At 39.5% G+C, this 21,911-nt stretch overlaps 1 protein-coding gene across 6 annotated transcripts in view; it reads right to left on the bottom strand.

Annotated features, from left to right (window-relative positions):
* The window catches only part of Arhgap28 (Rho GTPase activating protein 28), a 159,306-nt gene that overhangs the window by 57,438 nt on the left and 79,957 nt on the right, over positions 1–21,911 (bottom strand). For all 6 annotated transcript variants that reach the window (XM_048363583.1, XM_048363587.1, XM_048363588.1 and 3 more), the window contains one exon: positions 4,542–4,753. In XM_048363583.1, the coding sequence (XP_048219540.1) occupies positions 4,542–4,753 (212 nt within the window). The remainder of the gene's footprint in view (positions 1–4,541; positions 4,754–21,911) is intronic.

Below are 21,911 nucleotides of genomic sequence, written 5' to 3'. Positions count from 1 at the left end.
CTCCCACCAAGATGAAGCAGTCTCCTGTGGATGGAGTAAATGGAAGCATCTACAACTACCTCTCCTGGAGCTCCCTCAGGACGGGGCTAGTGATTGTAGCCACTATCCTGACAGAAAGTATAATTCCCAATGACATGGACATCCAATATTGGGCACCAAAGTATTGGGTAGTGGCTGGGTATTAGGTTGTTAGGTAAGCAAGGCATTTGTGAAGATGGAAAAGAAACTTGGAGCAAAAGGAGATATTCATCAGATTAGCTTATTCTCATACATTTTTTTTCCTAATTCTGAACATGGGAATTTTCAGTCTATTTTTTTAGAATGCAATTCAAAAACCCAAGATTCACCTATCCATTGGAAGAGGGATGTACAAAATTAAAAGGAATTAAAGACAGCAACATCCTGCCATTGCAAATCCACTAAACACGCATTGCTGGGTATGATGCTAAAAAGGCAGTGTCTGAATGAGGGTTGTTTAAAGAGCAGATTAGACTGATATGTAAACACATGTCAAAGACCAAGTCTAGGAAGCCTAGACTCTGCTTACATTATTACATCACTGGGATATAAACTACGACTTCTAATGTACTCACCAGCCCAATATCTCAAGTAGGCAAACATTTGATTTGCCATCTTGTTTTTATTGTTTGTTTGCTTTGTAAGCTGTCTCTTTAAAAGAAAATGAAAGGTATATTTATGATCCAGAGTTCTAAAACAACTTTAAAGCCAATGAGTTATAACTTGGAGGTCTTCCTTTCCTTAAGTCCTAGCTAGATGTTCATTTATTAAGGATAAAAATTTATAAATATAATTGAACATAGAGGTCTTAAACGTTGTTTTCTCTCTCTCTCTACTTCTGTGAGGTGTTAATGAAAGAGTAGGAGGAAGGAGTAACTGGCAGGTAAGTTAACAGTTGGGATAAAGTTGGTCTAAATTCTTGGACTTTTCAGCAGGATGAAGCCTCTGTGGAATGTGTTCCCCCAGTAAGATATATCCAGTGTGTGTGCGCGTACACACACACACACACACACACACACACACACACACACACACAGAGAGAGCTAACCTTATCTTTGACTTGGTTACATTCCCAGAAGTTCTTCCTACAATCATTCTTTTTTTTTTTTTTTTTGGCCAGTCATGGGCCTTGGACTCAGAGCCTGAGCACTGTCCCTGGCTTCTTCCCGCTCAAGGCTAGCACTCTGCCACTTGAGCCACAGCGCCGCTTCTGGCCGTTTTCTGTATATGTGGTGCTGGGGAATCGAACCTAGGGCCTCGTGTATATGAGGCAGGCACTCTTGCCACTAGGCTATATCCCCAGCCCCCTACAATCATTCTTGATCCCCTTCCAATCCATTTTTCAAAATTAGTTCTTGAAAATGCCAATAGTGCAATGGCTTTTTCCTGGCTTTAACATTGTCTACAGGACATATTCATACCATACTTTCACCTCCTGTTCTCCGATGATACTGGCCTGTTTTGGAGACTCAGAATCTCCTTGCTCTATTTTGTTACAAGGCCTCTCTACCTAGGCATGAGCAACCTCTTTTTGTATGTAGAAAAACCCTAAAGAATTATCAAGTAGACAACTACTAGTAAATGAATTTAGGAAGGCAATGGGGTATGAGAACAAGATACAAAAATTGACTATATTTCTATATTCTTGTAGCAATGACAAAAGGGAGGAGAGAGACAGAGAGAGAGAGGAGAGCAAGAGAGAAAAAGACCGATGGGAGTAGTGTGATTTTTAATTAAAACTATGGAAATTTTCCCATTAAAACCATGGAAAAATACAGAAAGTATGAAAATCTTTGCTGTACATATATCTTACAAAAATGTATTTGTAAAAAAGTCATGCAGATCACACCACTAATTAAAGAATAGGGGTTTTGTGTGTGTGTGTGTGTGTGTGTGTGTGTGTGTGTGTTGGTCTCAGGACTTGAACTCAGGGCCTGAGCCTTGCCCCTGAGCTTTTGTGCTCAAGACTAGCACCCTACTATTTGATCCAAAACTCTACTTCTGCCTATTTTGGAAATGAGAATCTCAGACTTTGTTGCCCAGTCTGGCTTCAAACAATGATTTTCAGATCTCAGCCTCCCGATTAGTTAGGATGAGCCACTGGCACCCAGCTAGATACTCAAGACTTTAACCTAAAAAATAATGAAAGCAAAAAGGGAGAGGGGCTAGCTCACATGGTAGTCGGTTTGTCTAGTAAGCGTAAGGCAGTAGCCCTTTGAAAAACAAGTGTCTGTCAATAAATATTCAGTATTGGTTCGTAGTATGTTTTGTAGCAGTTTAGGCTAGTAAGCTTGAAAATGCTTTCCATGTGTTCTATGTGTGAATACATGGTAGAGATTGGGGTCCAGTTGCTCACTAATGGAGAAAGGAGTTATAAATAGTAAAATGACAGCTGTGTGGTGTCGAAACTTGAGTTGGAGGTTACATATTGGGACAAACACATGATTCTTTTTATTTTTAATTCGTATCTTAGTTTTCTTGCAGCCAATGCATAAAAGTAATAAGTATCTACCATGTAAAACATACTGCTTTAACATATGTAATATATGTGTATGCTGTCAAATGACTAAATTGAGATAACTGATACATAGTAACTCAGGTATTTTTAAGACCAGAATGCTTAAAATCTCATTTTTAGTGACCTCCAAAAACTAAATACGTAGTTTATTGACTACAATCACTGTGTTGTCCAATATATCTGTATACGTATCCCTACTTTCTGACTTTACTAGATACCTCTCCATAGCACTCTCAAAGCCAGTGTGATTAGCCACAACTCTTTACTGATAAAGAGCTCTTCACTTGTATGCATTCCACTTTTGTACTCTCCTATATTAAGGTCATACAGTATTTGGCTTCCTTTACCTCACTTATTTTACTTCACATAGTGTCATCTAGGCTTGTCCTATGGTGTAAATGACAGGTCTTCATTTTATCTTTATTTGTGCCAGTCCTACAACTTAAACTCAGGGCCTGAGCACTGTCCTTGAGCTTTTTGCTCAAGGCTAGTGCTCTACCACTTGAGTTACAACTCCACTTTCTGATTTTTTGAGTAGTTTATTTGAGATAAGAGTTTCATGGGCTGGGCTGACTTCAAACCATGATCCTCAGATCTCAGCCTTCTGAGTAGCTAGGATTGTAAGTGTGAGTGACTGGCACCTGGCAGGTCTTCATTTTTTAAGACCAAAAGGACTGCGATATGTACTTATAACATGTTTTCTTTATCCATCCATGCCATGTCAGACAATTAAGGTGATTTTGGAAGACATAATTCTTAATATAGATCACTAGGCAAGGGAAAAGTGACATTGGGTAGAGGATGTTTTCCTTCTATGCCTTTTGTTTTTTCTGAATTGGAAAAGGGGAGGGGTAAAGAAGTAAGCATGTGGAAGAAGAATGCACTTCAAGGACAAGATGATTCCTTCAGGGGCCCTCATGGAATGCATGTGGGGTGGTTTGTTTATATGCCGGAAGGAGTCTCCTAATGGAGTTACATCTAGATGATCACTTCTTAGTGAAAGGCAGATTTGTAGAAAAGAGAATGAGGAATTAAAACACTTTTCACCCTCTGATACTAGAGACTGAACTCAGGGTCCCCTTGTTAGAAAGTACTGTGCCGTCTAAACCACACCCACAGTCCTTTGGCTTTAGTTTTTCAGGATAGTAAGGGCCCTTGTTTATTTTTCAGCTAGAACCTCAGGATTTTGCCCAGGTCATCTTGGGCTCAGAACTTCCTATCTCAGCCTGGATCTAATCTGGGATAAGGGTGTGGGCCACTGCTCCCCTCTCCCAGCCACAAAGGTGGTTAAAGTTTCAGTTTATCCTTATCGCTCTGAGAATAATCAATAACTAGCTAATGAAAACATCCTTTGACATATTTACCTAACAACAACAGCTAGGCCTGGAAACCAATTCTTTTAATATCAGGTGAGGAGTTTTTTTCTCTGACAGCCAGGTATAATTGCATACAATTGTTTTGTTTTGACCTTCAACTTCTTTCTGTCTATTTAGTCCAGAATATTTAATGTAAGCCTTATTTCACACAACACTAGGAAATTGTAATACAGTATTAATACCAGGGAATGCTTCAAAGTCAATTTTTGCCTCCAAAATTGTACTGGCAAATTCTCATTCCTCCTCTTCATCTGTCTGTCTGTCTGTCTCTGTCTGTCTCTCTCACACACACACACATCTCCTTCCTACTAGTGGTAGTCAAGTCACCAAAAATAGACACCCAAAATAGAATACTCCATCTGCTTGACAAGCCAAACAACAAAGTCTTTATGTAGTGACATATAAGGCACTGATCTGGATGGTTCTGAAGTGCAACTCTCCTTCATGTCACGTCACCTTGGCTTTATCCTTGTGCTAATTGGGTAGATTCAACTCTAGCAGAGCAGGTAGCTGGGCCAAATTCTACAGGGTGAGTCTTTGAACTACTGGTGTGATTCTGCTTGTCAACATGATACCTGATAGCACACAAAGGAAAAGATAACACGTACAGCACAAGTATAGCCCCTTACCATCCAGAGGCTTGGTCTCAGTTGGGGTGGACGGCGGTTCCTCCTGTCCTTCCATGATGCTGTGCTCCTTAAGGTTCTCGATTTCCCGCCAGAAGTCCTCCATGGATCCGCTGTCTACTGAGGCTTGGGAGTTAGAGCGGCTAAATGCAGGGGAATGTAGGGACTCATTGGAGAGCATCCTGTTAATTCTTCGGCAACGAGGAATGGATTTTCTGCAGGAAAGAATAAAAACCATGAATGATAAGCAGTGTGTTTGTGTGATAAAAATCACAACATTAAATTTAAAATTAACAGAGAAAAGTTAGTGTGGTAGAGAGGGAAAATCTCCACCTGCTGAAGACCTTTAGTCTTTATTCTCTATACTTTATAATGCCTATGTAGCCATATAAAATTAACATGAAAACACCTATATACATTTCACACTCACAAAACGGGGAATTGCTTATATCAAACAGAGACAGTAAAAGCTTATCCTGTAAAGTGACTAAGAGGATGAGAAAGAAGGGTGTAAACACTTAGCTGCTTATATTAGGGTAGTTACTATTAAAAGAAAAACAAGCCCCAAAATAATAGCTTTTGGTGAGGATGTGGATCAAGTGGAATTCTCATGCTGTTGGAAGACGGAATCGAAGATGGTACAGCCTCTAAGAAAACAATGTGGTAGTCTTCAAAACTGTTTTAAAACACAGTGATATCACATGATCTAACAACTCTACTTCTGGTACTATATCCAAAAGAGTAGAAAGCTAGGGCTCAAAGTGTTTTTATACCCATATTCATGGGAAGCAAAGGATGGAACAAGCCAAGTGTCTTAATCACGGGTTGATTAAGAGGCAGCTGTTTCACCACAGACAGGAGCCCTGGGTAGAAACAGGTCTTCAGAGTGATGAAACAGTAATGTTCAACTGTGGGCATTAATACCCACTGAGGATCAGTAAATTTTGATATGCAGAGCTGTCGTAGCTTGTTATAAAATTTAATCGAAAACTTATGGCATATATAAAGATATGCTGACATACATGAGTGCAAACAGAGAGGGTAAATAATAATTATCTTAATAGGATGAAGGAATTCCATTGGCTTATACTTCTTACTGCTAGAAACTCTTCTAGATTTATAAATTACCTTTAATAGAAAATTTTACAATTCTATCATTGTTCCTTCCATGGACCTTTTAGAAGTAGTTCTAATTTTGACATTAACTGACCACAACATTGCAAACACATACATGTCTTAAAATCAAACCATTTCAAGGAAACATGAAACTTTTTCTTTTTTTTTTTGATGGTGCTGGGGCTTGAACTCAGGTCCATGGCACTGACCCTAAGCTTTTATTGCTCAAGTCTAACACTCTACCACTTGAACCACAGTTCTACTTCGAGCTTTTTTAGTACTTTATTAGAGATCAAAATCCCATGGAGTTTCCTGACCAGGCTGGCTTTGAACCATGATTCTCATATCTTGAAATACTCATTTTCTAAAAATACGTGATGAAAGAACTTTAGGCAACTTTGTTTGATAATCTGGTGATCAGAGGTTTTTACTGAATTCTTTATCTTGGACAAGACATGTCCATTCTTATGGTTGAAAAACATAAAATTAGTAAGATGAGAGACTGCTCTCTTTATCACTTTTGAAGCTTAAATGATTTTTTTTCTTTTGCAATAAGACATATTGAAAACCACTAAAAATTTACAGAGTACAAAATACACAAACATCTACATTGGGTAAGACTATAATCAATGAACACTGCCTATGGCACCCCCAAGTTTCATATGAAAAAATTGTGTATGGATCTCCAAAACTTTTTGTGGTTCTGGAATTCTGTATTTAAAAAAAAAGAATATTCAGTGATGGGGGTGAGGCTCAGTGGTAGAGGGCTTGTATAGCCTACACAACTTCCTGAGTTTAATTCCCAGTAACACACACACACACACAAACACACAAATACTTGATTTGTAAAAAGTTACAATCTTAGCAGCAGAGATCCAGTTCAAATTAAATTATAATAGAGAATACTCTGTGAATATTTGAATCAAATATAATTATGTCCAAGTATAATTTCTTTCACTATCCATTGGGCTTGTATATTTATAGGCACATTCTAATGATTATAAATGAGGGAGACCATGAAGCCTCTTTTTCTTGGGTCTGGCTTAATTTCCTTAATATAATTCAAATATAATTATGTAAGGTGAAAGTGGAAAGTCGTTTTTCATCCACATTAAATTCATTGTTCTGCAAATTACTTTATTTCCTGACTTAAAATCATACTAGACATTTTTCTATGCCTTACAATGGCTGCAGAATCGTGTCATTTACCCTAAATAAATGTATCATCATTAAGCAAACAAACAGATATAACCCCATACCATAGCACTGTAAATGTTGGAAGACGTCAGAAATTTGAGAAATATATGAATCATAGAAGACTGGGGAATATATATTTAGGGATAACACTGACCATCTCAATAACAGGACATAATTTCTAACTTGTGCAATATGTATATGGATGGCATCTTAAAGCAATGACCCCCATAAAATTCCAGCAGCTGACAGGACAGATGTGTGGGATTATCATTAGGCAGCTGAGTTAACATGCTGGTTTCATCTGAGACAATCCACCCAAAAAATCTTTTAAGAGCAATGATCAACTATTTTCTTTGGCAAAAAAGTCAGACAGCATTTTTGGAAGAGCTTTCACTTCTTGGTTAGGGATTCAAATATTTCGCCTTCACCCCAGGGTAGAATGAAGGTCAGGACCTTCCTGAGCTGAGACAGTATTAACAGTATTACATAAGGCTGACCCTCATGGTCTTGGAGTAGTCAGATGAGCCTCCCTCTGCGGTCTCAGATCTCATTGCACTAGGAGAAACCCAGCTGAGGTTAAATCAGCTGTTTGCAATTTTTAGTCCAAAACATTACCAGGAAAATGTTACATGAAAAACAGAATATACCTGTGTCACACAGAAACTTATTGGGAAAACACTGTTAGGTTTCAGTTAAGTGTATGGTAATTACAGTGCATTGGACATTAAAAACATGATTTTATTATTTCATATATTCATATGAATCAAATATGGTATCTTTTTGTTATAACTTACATTCTATTTTAATGGCTACCCAGAGATCTATAACTCACTACTACTTAGATTGAAATTTTATATTGAGTTCCCAGCAACATGGAAACCTTACATAGTATAGTTCTAACCCTACACTTACTTTTACTGTCTATTGCTTTACATGTTTACATCCCCAGTAGTTATAGTAGTTGCAGCTTCGGATAGTCAAAAATAGTTTAAAAACACAAACAGTTTCCTTTATCATTTCTGGTGTGCTTTCTTTTTTCCTGAGTGTCTGTGGCTCCATCAGGGGTCCATTCAGCTCTAAGAACATCCTGAGCATTTCAGGGCTCGGCCATTCATATTTCTTATACCACAGATCTGTTGGTAACAAATCTCCCCAGCTTTCTACCCACAATAGGTGTACACTAATTTGTTTTACCGGGTGGAGAGCTTCAGGCAGACAGTATTTGTCATTGCTTGAGTCATTTTAGAAAGCCTTCCCTTAGGACTTGGAAAAAATTATACTAAGTGAAGTGAGCCAGACCCAAAGAAACATGGACTCTATGGTCTTCCTCATAGGGAATAATTAGCACAGGTTTAGGCTAGTCACAGCAGAGGATCACAAGAGCCCAATAGCTATACCCTTATGAACACATTAGATGATGTTAAGTTAAATGAACTCCATGTTATGGAAACCATTGTTATATCACTGTTGTAATTACTTTCAACATGCGATGTGAAACTGTAGCTTCTATTATTGATGATGCTCTTGTATCCCCTTCCTGTGGTTGTACCTGCACTCTCACTGTATCTTATCTGAGTACATTGGAAACTGTGTATACTGGTATTAGAACTAGGAAACTGAAAGGGAATACCAAAATTGAGAGACACAGTGTAAAAAGACAAATGGCTACAAAAGCAATACTTGCAAAACTGTTTAGTGCAAATCAACTGAACAACTCAAGGTGGGAAAGGGAAAGGGGGAGGGGGAAGGGGGAATAAGGGACAAGGTAACAAACAGTATAAGAAATGTATCCAATAGCTAATGTATGAAACTGTAACCTCTCTGTACATCAGTTTGACAATAAAAATTTATTAAAAAAAAAAAAAAAGAAAGCCTTCCCTTGTCATGTAGACTTCACTGGCTCAAGTGAGATGTCAGTTACAGATTTCACTGATGATCCTTACACGGAACACCAGTTTGCTTCCTCTTCCTGTGTTGAGCAGTGTGGAGGTGATGTGCGCATAGATATAGCTTGCTTTCCATTCACTCTGCTTGGAGAGTTACTGAGATTCTAGAATCTGCAGGTTGATGTCTTTCACCATTTTGGAGGTATTACCTATTTTCTCATCACGTATTTCTCCTGCCCTACAATTTCTATCCTTTCCTTCTTGAATCCCAGTAGTATGACTTTTAGGCATTACATATTACTACATTGGGTTTTATCTGCCCACATGTTCCTTCTCCGAGTTTCAGGTACAGAATTTCCTTTTTTTTTCCTTTTTATTGTAAAGGTGATGTACAGAGGGGTTACAATTACGTAGATAAAGTAGTGAGTACATTTCTTGTCAAACATTGTTACCCCCACCCTTGTTTTTCTCCCAGTTACCTGCCACTCCAACTCAACCTTCCCCCCCTTTCCAAGCAACTTGTAAAGTTCATTTCCAACATATTATCTTGTGAGTACTGCTGTTGGTTTGGTTCGCCCTTTGTCCTTTGTATACAGAATTTATATTGCTCGATCTCAAGCTTGTTTTTCTTTCTTCTACTTATCTAGGCTGCTATTAAGTCCACCCAAAGAATGCTTCAACTCACATATTGTGTCTTGAGAATCAAGAATATCTGAGTCATTCTCTTCTAGAGATTCCATTGTCTTTGGCATTGTCCATATTTTCCCCACTAAATTCATTAACATATTATTATTGCCATTTGAAAGTTCTTATTTCTTTATGCCACCATTGGGGCTGTCATTGTGCCTCTTAATGCTGATTCTATCAGTCAATGATCCATGGGTCACAATTTCTTTCTTCACATAGATTCTCACCTGTTATTGTATGACATACCTAATTTTTAAAAAAAATTCTACAAAACACGAGTGAAACTAATTTCCCCACAAAGGGAGCCTTCCCTCTATCTGACAGATAGCGTGAGAGGCAGATCATTTCAATCCTAGTAAGGGTTGAGCTGGATCTGGGATGAGTTGAACTTTTATTAGTCTTAATTTAACTCTGGTTCAAATGTATTTAGAAAATTCTGTTAGTACTACCGGTCTCTCCCACTGGGAGGGTTTGGTATAAACAGCACAAAACTGCAGAATTCTGCTTTAACTATTTCCCAGCCTCTTTGTTGCTGGGGTCTCGGTAAAATTTCCAGTGGAAAGAGCTATCTGTAAGGAAACCCTACAGATCCCAATCTGCTACATTTTTGCAGACAGGTATCAAAAGCTCCACCAGTATCTCCTCATCCAAACAGAATCCCTTAACCAAGGCAAGGACGGCCTTCTGTCTAGCTGGACACAGGCTCGGAGAGCACACATGCTCAGACAGGAAAGGGACCATGAGACGCTGCTCACCTAGGAAGAGTTTCTCCATGCCAGGAGTTGAGTTCCTTTTCACTTCACATATTGCTTTTAAAAGATAGTATTTTGACATGGGTATGATGGCACACATTTTTAGTTTCAGCTTTTTGGAAGACAGAAATAAGAGGATTGGGTCTGAGATCCCTTTGAGCCAAAGTAGGAGATCTTATGTGAAAAACAAACTAAACACAAAAGGACTTAGGGGCATGGCTCATAGCAACTACAGGGTACTGAGGCTCAAAATCCTGCACCCTCTCCCCCAAGGTAAGATCTTTACATTTATCCTTTGTCTTGGCAGTTTGGGTAGAAAAGATAATAGATCAAAACCCAATCTGGAAGTGTGCTGGTGGCTCACACCTCTACTTCTTACTGAGAAGGCTAAGATCTGAGAATCATGATTCAAAGCCAGTTGAGGCAGAAAAGTAGGAAAGACTCTTATCTCCAACTAATAAGCAAAAGGCTGAAAGTGGACGGGCAGCTCAAGTGGTAGAACACCAGCCTTGAATGAGAACAAGGCTCTGAGTTCAAGCCCCAATACCAGAAAAAAAAATACCGACAACAAAAAGTGTACACCATAACTAGAAGTGAGACTCCCATGTAACACTGTGAACATATTAGGCCTTAAAAATTATATTTGTCTCTGCACAGCTTACGTTGTCTAACCACAAGTTTACTTGCATACAATAAAATACTTTTAAATGACATACTTCTTGCTAAGAAATACTTCCTCTAGGTGCCTTTATGATCTCCTATTTTATGCAGGATTTTATACAGAACAATTTGTTCTTATATACACCGCATCATCTGATCCTATCATTAACCCCAAGCAATAGTCAAACCCAGTTATTATATCTTATTGTAAGAGGAAAGAGTTACTGAGAGTCAAGTGAGGACCAAAGCTTCCAATCATAATTATAATTAATGCAAATTCTTCTCTCAGAATTCCAGGCTCAGCATGCTCTCCCCTTCAACCACTCCAGACTCAACTTCTACTACTCTCCCCAAGCATTAGCAACTGGCAAGCTAGTAGTTTTTCTAAAAAGCAATGCTCTTTCTTCCCCAAGGAAACTTGCTCTCTCTGGAACATTCTATAGATTTTTTTTTTAATTTGCCAGTCCTGGGGCTTGAACTCAGGGCCTGGGTTCTGTTCCTGAGCCTCTCTGTGCTCAAGTCTAGTGCTCTACCACTTGAGCCAGAGCGCCGCCACTTCCAGCTTTTTCTCAGTCATTTATTGGAGATGGATCTCACGGAGTTTCCTACCTGGGCTGGCTTCGAACAGTGATCTTCAAATACTGAGTAGCTAGGATTACAGATGTGACCACCAGTGCCTGGCAGCAAGATGCTTTCTATCATTCATTCTCAACTTTACCTGCCAACATCAAGGAATGGTCTCCTGATCAATTACCCAGATAAAGAATGTAGAGCTCCTCCAGTGACCCAGCATGTAACTCTGCACCCCGTTTTCATCATTCATCAATAAAGGGCACCCCTTATGTACTTGCTTGCTCTACTGGAGTAGGAAGTCTCTTTTTTCCCCACTTAAGTTCAGAAAAAGTGTGCCTGTCTTATTAATTCCACTGTCTGGCAAATAATAACAACTCAAATTTTTGTTGAATTGCTGAAGGAAGCCAGAATATGAACTTAAACCTTCTCAATCCTGTTTGAATGGTCTCCCAATAATGACCTTTCCTAATTCCAGTTTCCTAATTCAGGTAATTGTGTGTCTCTTTAGATCAATACACACTTTTATACACACAATACATACTTTTATACTGTTAGATAATGGTTTAGAGGAAAACTCTGAAGACAGTTGGCAGTTGGCCCAGGCTTGGACCCAGGCTCTGGGTCTTGAAGCTATTGAGCCTTTGCACCCTCACTTTCTAACCCCTGAAATGGGAATGTGAACCCCCTGTGCTTCAATCCAAATGAATCAATTCATGTTAAATGCCAGACACACAGTAATTCCAAGTATAGTTACTGCTATAATTTATTTTCCAAATTATAGCACTGAAATCCTTTGCCTTCCTGACACAGAGCTATCCTCTTTTCTTCTCCCTTTCTGGAATGTGAACAAGATAATGGGTGCCCCAGCAGCCATCTAGTAACTATGAAAGAATGTGATAAAACTATAGTCATCAGCTCTGATGTTGAACACCAGCTGCTGCCTGTCTTTGGACTTCCAGAAATGTGAGGGAAAATAAATGCCTATTTAAAAAAATGAATCTAGTTTTCATTATTTTCTTATTGTTACCTGCAGTCAAAATCTTCTCTAACTGATGCAAGTGGAGTACTTTAGTAAGTCACCTTCTGTAGGGTGAGATGAGACGCTTTCCACCTAAGGGGAGTAATACCCTAGTAATGGTGATAGTCAGAGACCTCATATCCATGGCAAAAGGTGGTTGCCCAGGTATCAATGAGCCTTACTGTGGTCTGCCATTGGTCAGACCACATTGCCATTGCAGTGTGGAGGTGTACACTTTTTGTACACGAACACTGGTGGTTTCACATTGCTCTCAGAGTTTTAGGAAGAATATACGAAAACCGAAGACTTCCCCTGTCCTTTCATGAGGAACAGGAGTCCTCAGGTCCTGGGACCTGTTGCCATCTCTGAATGTGACTGACATTAGGAAGCTTGAAGTGGACACCTAGAGAGCTCATTTGGAATTTGAACTGCAGACCATCACTACAGCATGGCTTCTGCAGCCAACCCCCTGCTCTCTGGGAAAGATACTGGGCATGGTGGCAGTCTCACCTTGGGCTCTTGGTTTCCCCATGAGGTCATTCAGATAAAGGAGAAGCACACTGCCCTTGTTTCAATATCCCGGCCTCCTCAGTAACCTTTGGATTCTCCATGCTTGTACACAAGCACAACCAGGAGGTCTTGCAGGAAGCACTTGAAAGGCAGTTGAGGATAAAAAGTAGCTATAGTTTCAGTGCCATAGAAGCAAGGCCCAGAGGAGGCTCTGGCTTTGCTTCCCAGGCTCCACAGCGGACTATCATTCTAGTGCCCTCAAAATTCTCACTGTACCACTGGTACAGTGATCTGATCTCCTAGCCAGCCCCACTCGAGGGAGAACGTAAACAGGTCTCCTAAGCTCTCCACTGGAATAGGGGTACAGGAAAAGGAGGAAGCTTCAACCAACACACCAGTGTGGGTCTATACCACAGAGACTATTAGCAAAATAGAGGCTGTAAGAGCAGTTAAACTCAGGTATTTATTTACCCATCATGTCTAAGGCAAGCTCTGTGTGAGCAGAGTGGCAATGGATGTAAGAATAATTTTAAACCTTTACTCAACTCCAGGGATGAAGGCTACTCTGAGACAATGAAAGTTTTCTGGCAAACGCCTTTTCTTTTACCTGTAGCTGGGAAGGTAAAGCAACTCAAAATGCATGACTGTGAGAGTAACTTACATTATATCTACTGCTCTACCATGAATACCCCACTGTTATCAAACAGAATCAATGTTGTATAGATACTACAGAACTGAAATTCATAAATTATGTGTTTCTATAAATGTATACAGACTCCAACTTATGATGGCTGGACTTAATAATTTTTTTAATTTCCTGATGGTGCAAAAGCAATATGAATTCAGCATAAATCATATACTTTTGAGTTTGAATGTTGATATTTTCTTGGGCTTAGCAATACTGGTATGGTATCTCTTGCTGCGTGGACCAGCCTTGTGATCATGGGGGAAATAACTGATACTCCATAGCTTATGTAAATATACAGCATTAGCAGGCTAAGTGTATTCAATGCACTTTCAGAAGGATATTTTCAACTTACAATGGGCTTACCAAGACTTAAGCCATGGTAAGTTGAAGAGCATCTGTACAACTACAGAGTGGATAGTAGACAATATACAATAGGGCTACATCCCTTTCAATAAGCTCACCATAAGCGAAAAATATTGTAAGCTACATCTAACCTACAGCCTACTTTATTTCTGTGAGTGTGTACCAGTAGTAGGGCTTGAATGTAGGATCTCAAGCTCTTGCTTAGCTTTTTCACTCAATGCTAGCCCCTAACACTTGAGCCATACCTCCACTTGAAGCTTTTTGTAATTGGAGTCCTTTTAGACTTTTGAATTGGGAGTCTCAGATCACAGCTTCCTCAGTAGTTAGGATTACAGGAGCCACCAGGCCTACCTTATTTTATTTTATTTATTTATTCTCAAAGTGATGTACAGAGGGATTAGTTTCATATGTAAGGCAATGAGTATATTTCTTATCAAACTTGTTACCTCCTTCCTCATTTTTCTCCCTCCTTCCCTCCTCCCCATTCCCTTCCCTACCATGAGTTGTACAGTTGTATTAAGGCATATAGTTTTGTAAATATTGGTATTGCATTGGTTCACCTTTTACTCTTTGTCCCCCCATTTTGATGTTGTCCTTTCCTTCCCTAGTTGGAATAAACATATATACAATAGCCAGGGTACTGAAATCAGTTATAGTGACATCAGGGGTAAAACCCTGGGGAAAAAAGACAAAAGAAAGTGGGATAATTTCAGATGGTATACTGAACATAAAACAACAGTGGTAAACCACTTATTTCCATAACTTGGGGTTCATTTCATTTAGCATCATCTTATGTGTTCATATGTACATAGCTACTGAGCTATTGTGATCTTCTGCTAGGACTATCCTAGACGTGTACTAATATTCCCTATGAGGGAAATCATAGAGTCTATGTTTCCTTGGGTCTGGCTCACGTCACTTACTATACTTTTTTCCAAGTCCTTCCATTTCCTTATGAATGGGGCAGTGTCATTCTTTCTGATAGAGGCATAGAATTCCATTGGGCATATATGCCACATTTTCTTGATCCACTCATCTACTGATGGGCATCTGGGTTGGTTCCATATTTTAGTGATGGCAAATTGTGCCGCGATGAACATAGTTGTGCTGGTGGCTTTAGTGTGTTCTATTTAAAATATGCTCGGAACACTTGTTTTAGCCTACAGTTGGGCAAAGTCACCAAATAAGAAGTGGATTTTGTAATAGTGTTGAATAGCTTGTGGAATTTATTGAATGCTTCATTGAAAGCTCAGCCACATAGGCAAAATTTCACACTATCAAAAAGTGAAAATATTGAAACACTGATCCTCAGAGATCAGGGGTTGCTTGCAATCTATTTCTTAAAATTTCTCTACTTTGGTTACAAGAGTGAGAAATAGAGAAGGGTTTCTATTAGCATAAATTTTCTTTCTAAAATGATGCATATGTTCTGGAACTAGATCACAGTGATGACCATACTTTTGTAAATATACCAAGCACTACTAACTGTACACTTTCAAAGGATTTTGTGTTATGTAAACTGTATCTCAATGAACAGCTGTATGCAAAAGTATTACCACTGCTTTATTTTTTTCTTATTCTGCTAATTAAAAATGCTTTGAGGCTGGAGGTAATGCCAACAAGAGGTGAAGCACCTGCCTAGCTAGCACAAAGCTGAGTTCAGAACCAGCAGTGTCAAAATTAAATAAGAGAGTAAAAACGCTTCAAGATTTCAAACTACTCTGAAGCAGATCCCCTCTCTGTTACCAAGAGAAAAAAAAGCCAAAATTTTCAAAAAGAGCCATGCATTTAAGAAGATTGAAAGGCATTTCCAGGAAGACTTCTGGCTGCTTTCACCAAAGGCCATCAGTCACAGATGAGAGCCAGTCTGCTCCCGGTCAGTCAATCATCATCTAAACTGGGGACAGGCTCAAACGTCTGCTTGGCAGGCAAAGTAAATCACCAAACGTAAATGTTTTATGCCCTGGACAGCCTAAACTAATGTGTAGTTTATGAGCTTGATGGATATATTGATTTGGATGAAGCCTGATTAATCTGACAAGTGACTCTTACCACATTATCCTGCAAGATAAAGTTATAAATAGAGAACTAATTCAGTGACACCTAATCATTGCTCAGGGGCTGTATTTTTTTTTTTTTATCCAATTAGGAGATTCTCTGGAAAGAATCAATAACACAGAATCTGAACAAAAAAAAAAGCTTTGTCTTGCTGTTTAATCAAATTCTATCATTTATCCACTCAGGAACACCTGAACTTGCACATATTTCTATGATGTGGATTTGAGATACTGTAGCTGCCACTACAATTTCTTTTCTTTTTCTGGGTTTTAATTCAGGGTCTTGTACTTATTAGATAGGCATTGCGCCACCTGAACCACATCCCCTTTCCCTTATTGCTTTTAGCTGTTTTATTTTTTCAGGTAGGGTCTCCCATTTTTGCCATTTTGTCCTTGGACATTGATCTTCCTTACCTATGCCTCCCATGTGGTTGGGATGACAGGCATAAAGCATCACACATCACCAGCTTTTGCCACAGATAGCCTCAAACTGCAATGCTCTTAATCTCCACCTCCCAAGTAGCTAGGATTCTAGTAATGGGCCACCATACTCAAACTACATATGACTTATGAAGTTACTAAAAAGGCCAGGTACTGGAAACTTATACTTGTAATCCTAGCTACTCAGGAAGCTGATAACTGAGGATCACAGTTCAAAACCAGCTTTGGAAGACACAAATTTGACTCTTATGTCTAATTAACTAGCAAAAAGCCAGAAGAGGAGGTGTAACTCCAGTGGCAGAGCACCAGCCTTGAGTGAAAAAGCTAAGCAAGAGTGCAAGACCCTGAGTTCAAGCCCCAGTACCAAAACACTCTCTCTCTCTCTCTCTCTCTCTCTCTCTCTCTCTCTCTCTCTCTCTCATTTTGGCATCATCCAAGAGTTTATCTTAACTTCTTAGCTCCCTGTCTACCTCTCTGATATTGTGATGTATATGGAAGAGTATGGACACTTGTTCCACATGCCTGTTCAGTATTTCTATAGCGATTATTATCATTTAATCATTAATGCTCAGCCATGAGTTGTGAAAACTCTGCCTTGCTATTTCCTTGTAGTGTGTGTGTGTGTGTGTGTATGTGTGTGTGTGTGTGACTATTGCACTCTTAGGCTCCAAAATTCATTACTGCAGGACAGAATCACAAAGATCCATGGCTGTCTGCATCCCACATGGGTACTGTTTTGTGGATGGGTTTGCAGAACCCAACCCTGGTCTACCTTGACCAGGTGTTCCTGAGTAGAACGGGTATTCTTCCTTATAGAGTGCTTAGTCCTTAAACCATGCAGCTTCAAACTATTCAGTATAAAATCCAGCATGAAATACAGTCCATGTTATTAAATGCTGGCATGAGTCAGCTGGCTATTTAAATGAATATATATCAACTTTTCTTGATGTTTCTTCTTTCACACTTCACCTTTTCGACACTTCAACTCACTCTGTGGTGTTCCCGCCCTGCCCCATTCCTCTCCTCCCGCCCTCCCCCCCCCCACCCCACCGTGTCCCCTTGAGCAAAGCTCATCTGGGTTCCATGTGTTTTTTACTGGCTCACTTTCAGGTGGCTGCTTCTTAGCTTCTACATAAACAGCTCTGAGTTAGGAAGCCAGAAGTAGAGTTTCTGATAAAACAGAGGATCCTAGAAATGGAGAGCTGAAAGGAAATCTGAGCAATGACCCAAACAAACAACTATAATTTACAGATAAGAAAAATGAATCTTAGAGAGAGTAGTGGGTAAAAACAAAAAGACACTTCAAGATCACACACAAGATCAGGCGGGGAAAGCTGGGAGAAAGCAAGGGAAGGGGTGACACTGTTCAAAATGAAATGTACTTATGATTTATGTAACTGTAATGCCTCTGTGTATCACCTTTACGATGAAAAAATCTTATTTAACCCCCCTCTCCAAAAAGATTCACCGATTTTCCTGCCCAGGCTGCTTGTAGTCCTAGCTACGAAAGAGGCTGAGATCTGAGGAATGCAGTTCAACCCAGCCTGGGCAGGAAAGTCAGTGAGTCTTTTAATTCTAATTAACTACCAAAAAGCCAAAAATGTTACTATGGCTCAAAGCAGTAGAGCATTTTCCTTGAGCACAAAAGCTCAAGAAAAGTGTCAAGGCCTTGAGTTAAAGCTCCAGGACTGGCACACACATGCGCTCGCACCAACCCCGCCCGCCCCCGCCCCCCAGTCCAAGAGTTTCTTGAAATAGTGCCAATAATTTGTTGTTTGGCTTCCTTGTGATATATAGAGACTGTTTCAAAGTATGTTCAAACAGTAAATTCAAAATTCACATACTTATTATGGATAACAATAACAATAATCCAACTGAAAACATTTGAAATTAAACTCCACTATCTCCAGTTTGCTTAAAACACTGCTCACTGTCAAATAAGTTCCTGGAACAAATGGTAAGAGCCAGCACTCAGGGCTCTTCATGTCCTCAAAAGTGCCATGGGGACAACGGTTAGATTAGGGGCTTCAAAATCCATCCTAGAGGAGGACCAAGACAGGATAGACTTATAGCTAAACACGCACGGGAAATGGTGAACTTTCGAAGGGCCAGAGCTGTAAGTTCCATCAAGAGAATCAAGTAGATCCCTTTATGCTGGCTGGCTCTCCGCACCCTGGGCACTGCTGTCACACTTAGCTCCTAGCAACTCCACAAGGAAGCTAAATGGCTCAGATAGTCAATATCTAATTCCTGACAGCAAACAAGAAGTTATAAATCCCAACTCAGTAGTTCATGACATGAGGGATGAGGAGCTATTTCTTTTCTGTCATCCTAGCTGAAGCCTTTTCTTCCTAAGAAGAGTAATTTGGGGATTTTCCCATCTCCTAAGTCCTAGGCTTTCTCTCCACTCATTTTCCACAATGACACAGTTTCTTTACCACTGACTAGGACTAAATGTGCACACCAGAAATTCCTGAATGGACTCTTTTGTGAGCAAGTCTGTTGAACTTCATCCATTATTTTTTAAACACAGACAACACAAAGGACTTGGGTCTTACTTCTCACTGTATCTGCTTCCACTTATTTAAAAAAAGAAGTTGCCACTTTCTATTTTGATTTGATGAATGGGCAAGAGATGTTGGAAGAACTATCATTTGTGCTTTCACTTAACATGTTAAAGCCCCCTCTTTAAAACACAAAGTGCTCATATTTTGCTTAACACAATATTTTATATTTCAGTAGATGTGCCAAAGGAAATCCTAATCAAAACCCTTGTTCATCCACACTGTACCTTTGTTTTGCCGTTTTTGAGATACAGAGTCCTGTGCTATTTAGCCAGGACTGGCCTCAAGCCCTCAGCTCCTCTACTTAGCCTCCTGAGAGCTGGGATTACTGGCATGTGCTACTATGCCTGGCTCCATAGACCATCTTGTGTGAATCAAAAAGGGCCATCCTCTGGGAGCATGTGGTTTGGCTAATGGACAAAGAAAGAATCTTGGCCCCTCCGCACACACTTTTGACGTTCTAGCCAATAAATGAGCTATACAACTCTGTCCAATGGCTCTGACTTCTAATGGCTCTCTTGTTTCTCACTTATTTTCATTACAGAATTCTTCTAGGAAAATGTGCATTCAATAAAACTTTTAAAAATCATTCTTATAAGAGGGGGGAAACAATCATGTTTTTACAGGGTTGGCTAGTAAGGATTGATACTAATTCATTTCTTAAAAATTAATGATTTATAGGAAAGTTTGGAAGTATTAGTTGTAACTAATCATCACATTCTTTCATAGTTACAAGATGGCTGCTGGGGCATCCATTATCTTGGGAACTTTTTGTGTTTTTTTTTTTAAATTTTCCTATACAGAAAAAAGAAAAGCAACAGCAGTATGTAATTCCCAAAAAATGGTACAAGTACACTGAAATACAAACAAATAAACATTGGGCATTAAAATCCCTAGGAGGAAGGTAGATGATTCCAGGGATCTCCTACATCCTCTGTTCTTCTGGATGTATTAAGTATGAATATAGTTGTGTTCTCTTGTACTTGAGAGAATGTTTTTTGGTAGTTAACAGACACATGACAGATGACTTCTACAGAGCAAACCTTGGAAATAATCACTGGATTAACTGAGTAGATTCTGAAGGAAGATGGAGGCTGAGTGCATTTCTAGTTATGCATGTGTGACAACCAACATTCACATGAATGCTGGCTCTACAGGGGATTTTGCTTTCCCTTGCAGCCTTATCTTCCCTCCAATCTACCAAAGAGAGCTATTAAGAGCACTCATACGTGATTATGTCAATGAACTCTTATCATACTAACATATCACATATAACTTACTATGCAGCTGCAAGAAATTTCAGTATCCAGAAACAGCCTGCAAATGGCCAGACAGTGTGTGTGTGTGTGTGTGTGTGTGTGTGTGTGTCTATTAATTTTTAATGAGGGTTCTGGGGCTTGCATTGTCTCTGAGTTTTCTTGCTCAAAGCTAGTGCTCTACTACTAGGGCTACATCTCTACTTCCAGCTTTTTTGGAGATAAAAGTCTCATGGACTTCCTTGCCAGGTTTGGCTTTGAACCACTGTTCTCAGATCTTAGCCTCCTGAGTCGCTAGCATGGCAGGTGTGAGCCACTGTGGATACTTTCATATGCTAACTGGACTGAATCTTAAGGCTCTATATCTGACTCAGGTAACAGACTCTCTCTCTCTCTTAAAATTTTATTCCAGTGCCTTTTAATATTTGTTTTGCTACCAGTCCTTAGAGAACTTCATAAACTGTAGATCTGTGGGTTATACTCACAGAAATTTCATGTCACAAGATTTGAGGAGTCTATATATTTTTACAAGTGTATGTTCTTTACCCAGTCTCTTTAAGTTAATTCAAAACATTGCTCATTATCAGATAAATTCCTTGTCCACTCTCTGAAACTCCAGTGCCTCTATTGATGAGTCACATTCTAAGAAACAGATTGGTCTAGCCTTGGTGGCTAACATCTGTAATCCTAGTTACTGAGGAGGCTGAGATCTAAGGATTGTGGTTCAAAGTCAGCTGGGGTAAGAAAGTCCACGAGACTCTTATTTTCAATTAAAAACCAAAAAGCCAGAAGTGGAACTGTGGCTCAAGTGGTAGCTACCCAGGGATAGCATCTAGGCCCTGAGTTCAAGCTCTAGGACCAGCACAAAAAAAGAAAGGAAGAAAGGAAAGAAGGAAGGAAGGAAGGAAGGAAGGAAGGAAGGAAGGAAGGAAGGAAGGAAGGAAGGAAGGAAGGAAGGGATTTGTTGCCTAGCATATCTGCACTTCTGCTTTCTGTTCTCTTCATTCTATAATCTTGATATCCTATCCATCTTTAGCAGGCTATTCTCCACATTTAGTGTAGACACCCCTTCCCCAAAGCTCTTCCTTCATCAGAAGTTTAGCTTTAACTGGGAAGGTGGGGCCTCCTCCACATCAGCGTGACTCAGACACCCTATCAGTGGCCCTATCACAGTCAGTGTCCCTGTCCTAATCAGTCCCTCAGACTTGGCCTCTTCCAAAGAACTCAGGCCCATCCTACATCCTGCTAAATATTGGATGATGGAATTCTGAGCACACTGCTATGCAATTGCTGATTTGTCTATGGAAAACATAAAAATAATTTGTATGCAAATGCACTGAAATACACAGAAAGACAGAGAAGAGGGTAAATACTCTACTTATCTTTAACTTTCTCAATAATCACATGAAGTTTGGCTTGATTAATAGAAAAGAGAGAGCTAGATTTCTGCAAAATATCTTTGGCTAAGAATTTGATCAGAGGGTAATTTACAGGTAAGGTAAATGCAAAACATATTCAAAGAGAAGAATAAATATTTCTAAAGAAATGTATTAACAATATGATAGTGATAACAATCAGTTTAATAAATATCTTTTGAGTACCTAT

Source organism: Perognathus longimembris, chromosome 15, assembly GCF_023159225.1.
Source record: "Perognathus longimembris pacificus isolate PPM17 chromosome 15, ASM2315922v1, whole genome shotgun sequence".
Taxonomy (NCBI): Eukaryota; Metazoa; Chordata; class Mammalia; order Rodentia; family Heteromyidae; genus Perognathus; species Perognathus longimembris.
The sequence above is the reverse complement of the archived record's forward strand: the minus strand, read 5'-3'. Positions and strand labels throughout refer to the sequence as shown.